We start from the raw sequence: 14,170 nt of genomic DNA, 5'->3' as shown, positions 1-14,170 counted from the left end.
CACAGTGGCAGACAGAGTTAATGGGGAAGGGATTCACTCCCACAAGCACATGAGAATGAAGATGACTTGTACACTTGCAGGAATATTAAGCCTTGCAGTTGGATCAACAGCTGCATAAAAGTGAGTGAGAGATGTTTAGATCATAGCTAAACTCACTGCTGATGACCACTTTCTGGACATTTGTTGATGCAGGAACATGAAACAGATTGCTTAATCATTAGGTTCTGGAGGGTGGGAGAGAGGAAAAAAAGTTGACTCTCTTCCAAGACAATCTTGAATAATCCCATCTGCTGCTTGGATCAGTAGTTTCCTAGTAAATAGTGCTCCACTGACATCTGCTATGATTACCAAAGTGTCAGTTTTCTTCTTGCCCCAGCATAACACCTTCACTTTAAAGTGAAGATAAGAGTCTCAGATACAAACTTGTCATAAAACACAATTTCAGAGGTCAAAATGCTATGCCAGTCTTCACAGGATTATATTTAAACAGGATTATACTTTTGATTCATACTCTAGGAAGAACCAGCTAGAATGACACTTACTTTCAATCAAAGAAAACTCAGCCGCTGTAATACTTTAGATGTAGAGTAGGCTTTGTGCAATTCACCCTCCCCAGTTACTGCTTGCAACAATGTCTTCTTGCTGTTTTTGTTTTTTTTTTTTAATATCCTTGCAAATGGTTTCAGTCCTCAAGGAAAAGTATCTGCCTCATTACGGGACAAAAAGAAAGGTTAGCAGTTTGCTTAACGTGTAATTGCAGAAGTTCAACTGTCTCATTTCTGCACGCCATCCACTTCAGCAGCATTTAGTAAGCTTAGCCATTGTCTAAGACAAAGAATGCTTCTGAGGCTTATGGTGGGAGTTTGACAATACCATGTTAAAATAAAGCCAGCATCGCCACACTTGCAGAAAGCATCATGTACTTAGTAGCTGTCTATACAGTATTTTCCACTGTATACCCTTTAAGATTCTTATAAAAATACAGATAGAAAATTACATAAAGGATCAGTATAACTCCTACAAGGCTTACTTTTTTTTTTTTTTTAACCTCCCCAACTGCTACAAACTTGGGAAACTATCTTGTTCATTTACTTAGCCACAACATAAAAGCTCAGGCCTTTCACAGCATACATGCTCTGATCATTAGTGCAGGCAGCATGTTAAATGCTGAGTTCCAGGATGCATGGCTGCAGAGATTTTTTCCATGTTCTCCTCTCAAGGCTAAATTCACATTGTTTAACTACAACAACAACAAAAGTGGGATCTATATTAAGGCACAAGCACAGATTATTCAGAATATTCAAAAGTGGTTCCCTCTGAAAAGCATCAGAGGGGGGAAAAGACCACATACAAGAAAACGTTAATGGAAAGCATTTGAAGGAAGGCCACGTGATCAGGAATTGCAGCAATAATACAGACTTACAGCATATGTTTTACTCTATGATGCATGGAAATCAAACTTTTCCTATGACAAATTCACGCTAGTACAAAGAGGAACTGACACAGTCCTTTTACTTAGTGTGTGTGACAGTCAGCCTTTCTCTTCCTAATAACCAAACACCATTTGCTGAGCTAGAAATTACAGTCCCTGATAGAAATTAGGGTTATTTTTGACACGTTAATTACACGGAAAATTAGCAAGGTCACACTAAAAAACACGCGAATAGATTTAAGTAGAAAAAGCCCTGAGTGGAGAGTTCACAAAACTGGGCTTGGCTGGTGAACAGCCAACAAAACAGAAAAAAAACAACCTGCTAGTTATGTTTTGCACTTTTTTCCATAATACAGTGACAATTATGTGGAAATAAAACGTGCATTAGTCTTCAGAGAAGTTAAAGGCATAAGCCTGATTTTTAAAACTTTATTTATTTACAAGCTATCTGCAGATACTAGTCCCAATTACCTGTGGATGCTTCTTCCTTAATCCTTTCTACAGCCTCATCTTTTTCTCCAGTCTCAAGCAAATCTACTAAAGAATGCACCTCCCCTTGAGAATTTCTGCATGAGGTATATTTGTTCTGGGAGCACAGGGTTGGCCCATTCTTAGAATAAATACGTCTCAGTGATTCCAATGGCTTTGTTCTCCTAAGTTTAAAGAACAATAGGCAAGTTTCTCCAGAAACATATTAAGTGAGCTTCACTAAACTGTAGTGTATCACCATAAAACTCAACACTGTATACTTAGCATCCTGCACCTTACAGCCCATAGAGTCACTTGCTTAAAATCTGGCTTAGAAAAGACTGAGATTCACTGCTTTAATTGCAGCAATGCAAATTAACAGCATTCTTCATATGGAATCATGAGGACTATTCTATGTTTACCAATGTAAGATACAATTACAATTTGCAAGCTTCACCTCCTAATTTCATTGCATGCAAATAAATACGTGTAGTCAAGGTGTAAGAGCCTTAATCAAAGTATTATCTAGTCTTTATGTAAATACACATTAATTCTCCAAGTCAATAAGCAGTACTGTCAATAAGTTATTCTTTTGTTTTTAAACTCTATATGCAGGCAGGATCTATCAGAAATGCTAGTAAGTTCACATTCAGCTAGAACTTAATCATTAGATATCTTTTAAATACCTAGTTAATTTTTCTGTCTTCCCCAGGCTAAATCCTTCAGGCAAAATATTGTACTGGACCTAAATGTTACATAAGTACAAGACTTATGCTTAGTCCCAGATAATTAGGTAAATGTAAGGAAAAAAAATGAAAGAGGAAGAACCTGAATCCTGTCCAAAGAACATGAAAATTCAGGAGCAAAAAAAGGGGGGTTTCATGTTACTGTGAATCTCTTAGTTATCTTCGTCATCTTCAATGGGTTCTCGTAAACCTTCACTCTGCCGACTTTTCCCAACCATTTCTAATAAGGCCTGGGCCTCGGGATCCACATCCAAGATACTCTTCTTCCCTTTTGTCTGTAAAGCAAAATAAAATAAAGTCAATTTACAATGTCATGAATGAATCAGTATTAGGCTAGAAGAAGGAGATATACTCAACAATCCACAAGTAACGTGATTTTGCAAGCTTGTCACAATGACAGATGCATACTTTCCATGTGAGGCATTTAAGGTTCACTGGGATACATCAAGTGACTTTAATTGCTGCAGATACACAAAATAGTCAGAAAATTTTCCTAAGAGCACAGTGAATTGTTTCAAGTATGTTCAGGTTACAAGTCAGCCAGCACATACTAGTTAACCTGACCACAAATTCAAGTGTAGATGTCAACTCTTTTTAAAAAAGGAGATTCAAGTAAAATCTAACAGTTCTTGTAAACAATTTGTTCCATTTCTACTTAGAGCTGTGTGTCCAGTGAACAGACAGAGTACATTAATTTAGTATGAAAAGAAATAAAGTTTAAAAACACAGAAAACAAGCAACTGTGCAAAGCAGACAGTTTAATAAGCCAAATTGCAGAGAGAGAGGAGACAGGAAAGGTCTCCTACTCGTTCCCAGGAATAAACGAGGTGCAGAAAGACCAACAATAATCTATTCACAAACTATTTAAGCAAAAAGCTCTTTGTATCCTTGCTGAAACCAGGTTTCCTAGGCACTTCAAATATTACTGTTCTATACAGAGTATCAGCTGTTTAAATGCAGGTCTTGCTATGTTTTTATTAGTCTTCTGTCAGATAAGGAAGTGCTGGGATTGGAGGCGCAAGGATTATAAACGGCTAATCTGTTGTAAAACAACAATAAATTACATCTTACTGATAAAGAAATATTTTGGCTCTCTCAGTTTCATTCCTGAGCTACAGATTAGACTTATGCATTGCTAGTGCTTTGTATCTGTTTTACAAATACTGGGTTTTACTAAACCCCTGCAAGGAGGTTCTTCCTTGAGACAATTCCTCAATATCAGAAAGGCATTTTGAAATTGAGAGTAAAGTATTGCTCTTCTATCACCTCATGGCTCCTGATGTTTTTTCATGTTGGATTTCTCAAAAATTCTATGACTGTTTTATGATTTTCTTGCTACAAAATATACTGCACCACAGAGTGAGTTAAAGAAAACATTATTCACTATGGTAAAAAGAGAGTGCTTATGAGAAAACCAAAACTGTTTTTCCTTCACATCTCCCATTCCAAACAGGAAACAGTTTCATAGATTTCAGTTTTGTTCACCAACCTCTGTGCTTTCAGGCAAGTCTCCCACTGCCCAAACTTCCAGGGCATCCAGTGTGAAATTCTCTTTAGCTGACAGCTGAGGACTGTTGTAGGTGGTACATCGAGGTTTGGCTTTACTGTGTCCCTTCCCGTAGTCACTGTCTACCCAGAGGCCGAAGTAATCATGTTGTCCACCCATACCCTATGAAGCAAAGCAGCACAATAAACACTTGCTACACATGTACAATGCAGTGGAAAAGTTACGAAACCTAGAGTATAAATTGCCAGTTTTAGTATCTATGCCATACTTCTGTGAGTAGGTGAAAAAGGATATTCTGAGTCAACCTCAGCTACTATACAAATCTGGTATTCCTGCAGACAAACCGGAGTTTATTTGAGTGTTACTGCCTTCCCTGTATGTTTTACAAAGTCACAGCTGAACTGCTTGCAGATACTGAATGTGGTGCCAGAAATTTAGCTCCCTGGCTTTTACCTGTTGACTGACAGTTCCGTTTTAAATAGGGCAGAAGTGTTGGGTTTAGCTGCCCGTTTTCTGTTTAGAAAAGCATCCACAGAAATGGATAATGTAATTTGATGTTGTTTTCTTCAGAGCAAATTTACCTCAGACTGCTACAATTCCCTAAGTTACAGGCACACAGCACAACAAATCTGTAAAGCACTGCTCAAAATAGATGGTGTGCTGCTGTTTTGTAGAAAATCTGCATCTGGAGAGCTCATTCATGGGCTTGAGTAAAGGGAGCTTCTGCCACTGGAATCACACAACAGCAGCAGCCTACATAGAACTCTCATACTCTAATTCTGTTGGGCTTTCTCAGTCTTCAGTAATTTAAAAAGCAGTTACTGTGGCATTGAGAACAGCCAGTAGAAGGCTCTTCTATTAGTTAGATCAGCCAGCTTATGTTGCTTCAATGATGTGGATACACACTGCCCATTCTTCCAGAAAACAGGAATCAAGGACTCCTAGAAGGGCGTGTGTGATAATCGAACTTGGAAAAAAAGAAAAAAAAGTGTTCCCATAATCTTCATAATCCTAACCTGCATAAAGCTCACCTACTTGGACCAGACATTAATAAATTCTATCTTAGTTGATTTGGTACTTCAGAATACCTACCAACTACAAAGAAAAGTAAGAACTCTATTAGTACTGTAAGCAGTTCTCCATCATTATCCATAGTTCACACTTGACACTGATACTTAATGCTAAAAATAAAATAATAAATATCCTCCTTGTAAAAAAGTGTGAGACAAATAGCATAGATAAAGGATGAAAACATCCTCAGAGAAAAAAACAAGTGAAACAAATCTGCTGAAAGATGTAACAAGAGAAAAAAAAAAAAAAAACAAAAAAAAACTTGCAAACATCAGCCATTAATCCCATTTCCAAATTGTCATTTCTTAGTACTTACTAGTCCATTTGGCATTGTTTGTTGGTTATGGTTCAAATACATGTAGTGGTCATTATATCCTGTGTATGTATATACAGCAAGAGAGGGGAAAACAGAAAACAGAAAGCATCTGTTGTCACCTGCAAACAGAAAAGCACATGAGGTCAGACAAGTGGCCAGACAGTAACTTGCTTACAAATAGGATAGGAAAAAGGTATTGAAGAAATGCAGCTGAATAAATGAAAGACAGCAGCTGCAATCTCAGAAAGCCAATATCTATGTCTAATCGAGATCTAGACCTATTGTTTACTGTCAGTTAACTCTGTGCAGGGTCACAGAAATCAATGGGATTATGTGGCTGTGACCAAGGGCGGTCAGAGGCATGACTAGTACATTACATTACTAAGCAAGGGTACACCTATCACAGGCTTGCATCGTGTCATCTAAAACTGGCAAACTGCTGGACCCATACAAACTGGTAGGAGTGCAGACAGCCTTTGTTCTGACTGTACAGATATACAGATCAGTTTAGGGTCAATGAATTTAGAGTTATGCCCCGTTTTGTACCCAGAAAGCCTGTGGTGTGTAGAATAGCACTGCATGTGTTATTCTGTCAGGAAAAAACAGAAGGAAAATGTTGTGTGACCAATGTAATAATGTATTAACTGAGTGTGGTGGTAATTATCAAATATTGCTTAAGTATAGCAAATGAGTTTTTTAATGTATCAAAAGCAAGGATTCCCAGAAAGACTGATTACCCAAAGTCCATCTTTTTTTTTTTTTCCTCCAGAAAGCCATATTTTCAGAAAGAAAAAAATATTTCCATAGAGTTACAAGAAGCACCTCTTCTCTTTCCAGAGTTTTCAAGGGAATAAAATGATTGTTCTGTACAGCAGAACTTTTCGATGTTGGATTTTTAAAGGGAAACAAAGGCAGAGAGAGCTAGTGTGCAAATGATAATGGCTTAGCTGACGTTGCCATCTGCTGGACAAACATTGCCATCTGCTGGACATGTTATTTAAACTGTACTCCCTTGTTTATACTGTATTTCATTCATTTTTCACCTCACTTTCACCTATGGAGCTACAGGAGTCGATAGCTTTCACTGAAAAGGAAGCCATGATCAATAAGTCCTGCAATTTTAAGTCTTATCCAACGACAAACTATAAACATTCATCAGGAATATGCCTGACTGGGCACAAGGGCAGAATAACTTGGTATGTTTTATACATGCTTCCAAAATGAGTATGGTTTTGCTGCAGGAAAATACACTTGAAGCCATGGAAATACCATGTGTTATGAAAGTAAAATGACAGTATCCATTAAGTAGACAGGATTCTTATACCTGCACAGAGTAAGCAATGTTTACCAGAACCGTAAGATATTAACAGAAAAAGAAAAGTGTTTTACCTTGAAACTGTGGTTTCACTTCCCAGGAGTGAGATGCAAACCCACCAAAGATATAGCCATCTAAGTCCCTTAGGATCACTACGCAGGGACCTTTGTTCACTATATGTCCACATAACTGTGAAAAGCTTTCTCCATGAAGTCTAGAAGAAAACAAAAGCCGCCACTTGTGCTGCAGCTCTGCTGGCAAATGGGAGTTGATGTATATGATGGATGGGATGTCAAAGAGACTGACAAGTCCTTTTCCTTTGATGCCTTTGCAGCCTGGAACCAAGTTGACTATTTCTTTGGTTTGGTCTGGGAGAGAGTGCAGAACGTGGAGGCCTTGCCTGATAACAACACTGAGAAAAGTTGAGATGTGTGGAACTCGGTACACCCAGTCCTCAATGGCACTTTGATCAAAATTCATCTCCATTAGCTGAGGACCCACAGGTGTTGCCCCATCTAAATAACAAGACACACGGAAGAGTAGTAAGCCTCCTAGCCTGTACCTTCTTTCAGGAAAATAATCGGTTTATTTAAGTGCACAAAAGATACTGCATTATTTAGGCATGAAAACACAAAAAAAAGGAGATGGAGATAGTAAATTGTCAGCTACGTTAAAGAGATGCATGCACAGAGCTGAGAAACGTTGGACTGTGACACCCATTCATTGGGCTGTCATGATTAAGAAATGTGGACTCATGGTTACAACATATATTGCTATTTTGCAAAAAATATCTCACCTGTAATTACAACGGTACAAAGGTAAATCTAGGCTTTGCAAAAGGACATACCACCATAAATATCTGCAAATGCATCAAAATAGTTGTCACCTGCAAGTCAGGTATTTGTAAAACAGACATGTTCTGTGATAAACAGCTTTGCACATCCACTTGAATTGGGACTTAAGGCAAAAGCACTCCTGAACTTACAGGAAAAGATGGTAAAGTAGAACGATCAAAATTCCCAAGTTATTCTGAAAGCACTAGAAACTGGTCTCATCATTTAAACTCAGAGAAAATATGACCCAAAGAGCAAAGGTCTTTTGGTGATTATGCAATAATCACCAATGTGCCATTCTGGAATACAATTCGTTGGTGCTGCTTACCTGCAAGCCTCAGTTCTGACAGCAGTTGAGAAGCCAGAGCCTTTACTCCACCTGCGGAATCCCTCGTATTCTCCAAATTCCAACCTTTCAGTTCCTTCCTGTAGTTCAGTACATGGACCACAGACATGATCAGATCCTCTGTGAACTTGAAAGATTAAAACATCACCACTTTGTCATTTCTTAAATAAAACTGCCAAAGACTTTCAAAGACTTTCAGAGAACAAAGGCAAGTAGTACTGGTGCTGTAATTCCAACGACAGAAACATCTATTCTCGTGAAGAGTCAGAAATAGCAGAAGTGCTTTGTCAGTGTCATAGGTCCTGAAAAGGATCCTTTTCCAAGACATTCAGTAAATGTTACCTCACAAATCACTTCTGTAAAATACATCACAAAAGATAGAGGGAAATGGGGATGAAAATGTACAGTGGTACAAGCCACTAGTTAATCGGTTTTCTGAGATCCCACCCTTCCACCTAGCGAGCTACATACTTAATCCATACATCTGTCTTGTGGCTAAGGCTCTGGAAAGCACTTTGCTCAGTTCCCAGAAGCACCAGTCACACCACAGGTTTTGCTGCCTCTAGCCTACAGTTTGTCCAAGATCAGCAAGACAGTGGCAGAGAGGAGGGAAAAAAAAAAAAAAAAAAAACAAGTCAGGAATCCCTATTCTGAATCCTCTTGCACTGTAAGGGTTACCTTCAGATTACCTACCCTAGTCTCTGCTCTCTTACTGCCCACCAAAACACACATTTAACCTCTCGGTGTACCTCTTGGATTTGCTTGCCCTTCACAGGACCTTCTGTCGTGGAGATCATTCTCATTATTATGGTAATCTTCTCATCTGCATTCCCTTTCAAGAGGTTTGACATAAAAATTACAAACTGCTCCTTAGCAATCTGTTCGCTGGGCTCAGTCGATTTCCCAGTCAGGTCAATACTTTTCATTCCATTGTACAACCGAACAGTCATTTGCTCTGGTAATGGTTCTCGCATATATGCCTACAAGCAGAAAAGTAGCAAAAAACATATTTTTAAAATGTAGAATAACTAATATAATTCAGCTAACGTGTGCTGAGATATACTGCAAAGAATGAAGGATTCTGTACCAAGTATCTACTAACAGAAACAGACTTCTAAGAACTGGTTTTCCAAGAGAAATAAAAACCTCTATTTTTATAGCATATCCTTTCCAATGTAATTGATTTGAATTGATATAGTTATTCTATAAATGCTATGGAGTTTAAAAAACAAATTAAAAAACACAATGTAAATTGTTAGCAGGATAGTAGCAAATGATTTGTATATGGCAATTCTGGTGTAAAGGTTTACAACCCTGCTAGTCTGACATTTAAAATTATAATTCTGCCTTTGATAGTCAAACTCACAGACACTTAAAACCAAATGGCAAGTAAAGTTCTTCACGTAGCTTCAGTTTTGGCCTCGAGAAAATGCAGGCGAAGTATTTAACCCTAAATGCACGTGTAGGAACAACTGTAGAAAATTTCCCTTGGATAGCAACATCCAGGAGAAGCCTGAAACAGAACTGAGATCACCTGAGTTTTATAAGGCATCCCTGATGTTGAAATCAGAGATTGTTTATTTAAGTTGCATGGCTGGCCCTTTGAATTGAAGGCTAACTGGTGTACACCGTCATACATCACAACACTGCGGGAAGATCTGACTTTGCTTTCAAGAAACATTCAGAGCGTTCAAGTTAATTACAGGGTTTAAAAATAAATCATCTAAAATACATCCATACACTAGGATATGATTACACAGCGTCTTCATTGTGCCTGACATGCTGAACACACGGCTTGACGCTCACACACAGAGCCACAGCCCAGTGGGGACTACACCGAAATCAACAGACCTCCACCTGCGTAAAAGCACTCCGGATCAATTCAGTGGAGCTGCTATTACCCATCTATTGCTGGCTCAATACCACTGCTATCGAAGCCACCAGGAACATTCCTGTTTGATGTTAATGCTTGTTGCTGCGCATATAGGGTGAGATCCAGCGTGCTGAGCTCTACCCTGCTACTGCTGACGTCAGCAGTAGAAGTCCCATTGATTTCAGCAGCAGCAGAATTCACAGCTGCAGCCTGACACATTAGCGTGCTTCGTACTGAGGGAGGGACGGTCACAGGGGGTACAGCTGTCTCTGAGGGGCTTTCTGAAAGTGCTACATGAGCCTGAAGTAAGCAAGCAGCAGGGAACATCGTTAAAAATGCACTACACTGAAGGGCTTTTTACTTCACGCTGCAATATTACCTACCTACTCCGTAACCCTTCCCACCCACCACTTAGCTGCCCTATTTTGTTACGCTTGTAATTATTCCAGTGAGTAGATTCAGGAGGGTGGACTGTAAAAAGAGAAGCTTTAGAAAACCTCTAACAAATGCAGATCTCTGATAGTTTAGGATCCTTGCTGTAAATGGCTTCAAGAAAATATCAAGAGATGCTTGCTGTCTGCTTTCCAAGCTACGCAGTGCAGCCTGCTTTGGTCCACAAGCCATGCAGCTTCCTTCTAGTAAAGGCTAAGCAGAACACATAAGTTTGTTGTTGGGGCCCAGTGAATGTTATCAGATTATTGCTAGATCAAATCTGCCACACAGCAATCCAGCTAAGGCATAAGCACAGATGCCAACAATGCAGGCTTGCCATTGCAATAGTCCCTGTGCTAAGGAATTAGGTAGACACCTACGTGCAGTCCTCGAGAAGATTTTAATTTAAGTTGGCAAACAAAAAGGATGGGAAAAGACAAAGTTTCATCAAACGTTACATTGAGATAAAGGCAAAGCTAGAAAGAGGATTTCTTCCAGGTCCCAGTGAAGTAACAAACACCAAGAACCAAGTTTTTGGAGGTATCAGGATTAAAAGACTGGGCAGCAGCATCATTGCTTTCAGACTGGTGATAGCTGATAAAGAGCTCGGCTGTGATAAGGCCCAAGCTGGTCTATATGCAGACTCATTGCCAAATACCTTAAAATATCCTGCCTCTGCCATGGAGTTCTAATTTGATTCCATTAACTGCGTAGCGTATGTAGAAATGAACTTCAATACTACATTCATTTGGACACTTGATTCCTGTCTAACTTAAGTTATAAAGTATTATAACAAATCACTCCTTTTCTTTCTTGATTAGAAAATGAATGCAAAGTTAATCAGAGAGCGTAATATATGTTAATTAAATAAAACAGGGAGCTGCAGCTTAATCAAGTAAAATTGAATTTTCACTTTTTGATGCGAGTGGAAAGATCAGAGGCAGTGATGCAATTGAGGGAGAAAGGTCTAACCAAATACCAACTGAGCTTGTGACAGAATCTTGAGAAAACCTGTAAGTAATCACATGCATTCAAATCCCAGGGGAAGAACAGTCTTCCCACTTTTCTGGATTCTGTATAAAAGTATTTTCATACCTCCCAAGTTACTTCAGAATCAAGAAAGCTGCAAATTGATCCAACGGTGCAATTTAAGAGAAAAATATGAACTCAATAATCATTACTGATGCTAAACTGTAAGAAAATATTAAATATCCATTCTAATTCAAAACAGTAATTATTAAATTAAGGCAATCAATCCTTTAAAATTAATTATTGCCACATCTTTAGTGCCTTTCTAGAATTATGTTCAACACACTGCATTTCAGATATATCAGGAATAACATATTCTCTTGCCTGTAGCGCTCCCAGAGTCACAGTTTTCTTTGTAGCTTTTCCATTTTTTGCTGCTGATGAGCCACTTGAGCCCGATATGGCATCGAATACTCCATCAATGTCAGACTGCTCCTCAGGAAGAAATCTGGAAAGGTGGTTCCGATAGGCATTGCTATCTGCATTTCCCATCTTTCCAACCTGAAGCAAAGGGAAATGGAAAAAAAAATGCAGATACTGAAGATTATTACAATGGTCACAAAAGATGCACCAAACAGCCTGATATGCCAGTGCAAGTTTTAGAAGAGCAAATTACTAGCTTGCTAGGAAACTATTAGAACTACTTTTAAGCCTCCATGAATATCGAAACTACATAAACTTGAAGAATAATGTGTGTGAGCAGTAACTGTGCTTTAAAAAGCTCATCTCTCTGCTAAGACCACCCTGTCTACCAATTCAAACGTCATTCAGGTCTTATCAAATGGAAAAACCAGTATGATTTAATGATTAAATGAGCTTGTACAAAGTGACCGTGAGTCTGTCAACTGGAATGCATCAGTAACGTGAAGGGAATAGCCTAATTATGGATTATTTATGACAGATTATGCTACATGTTTCTAATGCATTAACAGACTGAAGCTAGGTCTGCCAATAATATATGGCACTAAAACCCCATCACTCTTAAGATCACGTGTTTCTACAGACTCAATTCGGCAATCAATCAAAACGCTGCTAAGAAATACAGAGTAACCAAAATATTTAGGGGAAAGACTCAAGACCTAACACACAGCTTCGTATGAATTCAGTAAATTGTTGGGAGCTGGTATCCAAAGAATTCTGTTGTGTTTTTTTTTTGTCTGTTTTTTTTTTTAATACCTTTAACGTATGCCTGTGGTTTCTCCCACTCTCAGGATTCACCTGCATTACTAATTTAACTTGTGTGTGTTTTTTAATGCACTGTCGAGGCCATATGCACCGGGTTTCTCCCTAGAGCAACATGGCACAGACCTAAGTGCCGCAGGGGCCTGAAATCCCTGTTTCCACTACGACAGACACTGCTGTGAATGGCCTTCCCAGGGCAGACACGCTTCTGGGGCGACAATCCCAAAACGGGGAGAAACTGTATAATCTACCCTTTTGTGTTTTCCTTTCCACAAACTCCGCATTATTTCTGGCACGTCAGTTTGGGTTCTGGATTACCACTTCCACACAAACCTCATTTTCTAGGCAAGGCCATAAAACAGCCCTTCAGAAGCGTCAGAAGCTCTTTGTTTAGGCTAACCCAATGTGAAATTGGCTGATAAGCAACTGTACACAGGAGTCTGGGTTGGGCTTATTTACCTTAACTGAGTGTTACAGGCCCAAAAGCCTTGCTTCCTGCAAGGAAGATGTCGGTCGCGGGATAAATGCCAAAAGGTTAATGGAAATGGCAGGAACCTGGAAGAAAAAGCCGTGAGGACATGGTCACTATCAGCGAACTGAGGAGCAGGGCTCTGGGCAGGGAGGGCACCGCTCTTGGGAAGGGGGCGACCCAAGGCAAGGAGTCCCCAGCAGGGAGCCAGGCACAAGCCTTGGAGATTTGCAATTTTCTAGCTTTATTTCCCCAAAGCCGAGCGCCGTCTTCCCCACCAGATCTGCAAACCCCCCCGGCGTGTCCCCCATTCCACCTCGGGGGCTGAAGCCGGAGGGGGCTGAAGCCAGCCCCGCAGCCGCCAGCCTCCCTCTCCCCTTACCGGCAGGGCGCCCCATGCCACGGCCTCGCTGCGGGAGCCCCCCTCAGAGCCCTCTCCGCCCCCTCCAGGAGAAACCCCTGGACCTTTACACCCCCCCGGACCTTTACACACCCCCCGGTACCCGACAGCCGGCGCCCCCCGGCGCCTGTAGGCTGCCGGGGCGGAGCGGAGCGCCGCGGAGGAATGGCGCCGGGCGGCACCGCCCCTGAGGCGGTGGCAGGGCGGGACTGGGGCGTCTCAGAGCGAGAAGGAGAGAGGGGGGCGGTGGCAGAGAGCTGTGGAGAACCTGGAGTGGCTGCTTGGGAGCCCCCGAGGCTGGGGGCGGTGTGGGGAAGGGCTCTCCCCGCTGACTGGGGGCTTCTCCCCGGTTAAGGGGCTATCCCCACTGACCAGGAGCTCTCGGCTCACCTCAGCCTCACGGGCAGCTCGGGCCTAAAGCGTGGCCTGAAAAGAATCAGAGTGGCCTGAGTTGGAAGGAACCTCAGAGATCACCCAGTTTCAATCCTGCTGCTATAGGCAGGGACGCAACCCACTAGATCAGGCTGCTCAGGGCCTCGTCTAACCTGGTCGTGAACACCTCCAGGGATGGGGCATCCACAGCCACTCTGCCCAACTCACTACTCTCTGAGTGAAAAATTTACTACTAACCTCTAAATCATCCCTTTTGTCTTTTAAAACCATTCCCCCTCATACTGTCAATATCTGATTGAGGAAGGAGTTGTTCTCCCGTCTTTTTTATAAGTCTTCTTCAAGTACTGAACGGTTGCAG

At 40.7% G+C, this 14,170-nt stretch overlaps 1 protein-coding gene across 4 annotated transcripts; it reads right to left on the bottom strand.

Moving 5' to 3' along the window:
* Nucleotides 1-1,845: 1,845 nt before the first annotated feature.
* Nucleotides 1,846-13,616, bottom strand: MEAK7 (MTOR associated protein, eak-7 homolog). Of its 4 annotated transcripts, none has more exons than XM_084533124.1 (9): nt 13,503-13,616; nt 13,010-13,105; nt 11,693-11,869; nt 8,784-9,014; nt 8,017-8,161; nt 6,930-7,370; nt 5,541-5,659; nt 4,136-4,315; nt 1,846-2,921 (listed from the first exon to the last, which is right to left on the bottom strand). In XM_084533124.1, the coding sequence occupies exons 3-9, from the start codon at nt 11,858-11,860 to the stop codon at nt 2,799-2,801; spliced, it is 1,407 nt and encodes a 468-aa protein (XP_084389250.1). In that variant the 5' UTR covers nt 11,861-11,869; nt 13,010-13,105; nt 13,503-13,616; the 3' UTR covers nt 1,846-2,798. The 4 variants fall into 4 exon arrangements, with proteins under 4 accessions (XP_084389250.1, XP_084389249.1, XP_084389251.1 ...); XM_084533123.1 differs by having other exon boundaries at nt 13,513-13,616; XM_084533125.1 differs by having other exon boundaries at nt 13,523-13,615.
* Between the last annotated feature and the right edge of the window lie 554 nt (nt 13,617-14,170).

This window comes from Aythya ferina (assembly GCF_964211825.1).
Source record: "Aythya ferina genome assembly, chromosome: 12".
NCBI lineage: Eukaryota > Metazoa > Chordata > Aves > Anseriformes > Anatidae > Aythya > Aythya ferina.
Note: the sequence above shows the minus strand (reverse complement) of the source record. Positions and strands in the feature narration are given on the sequence as shown.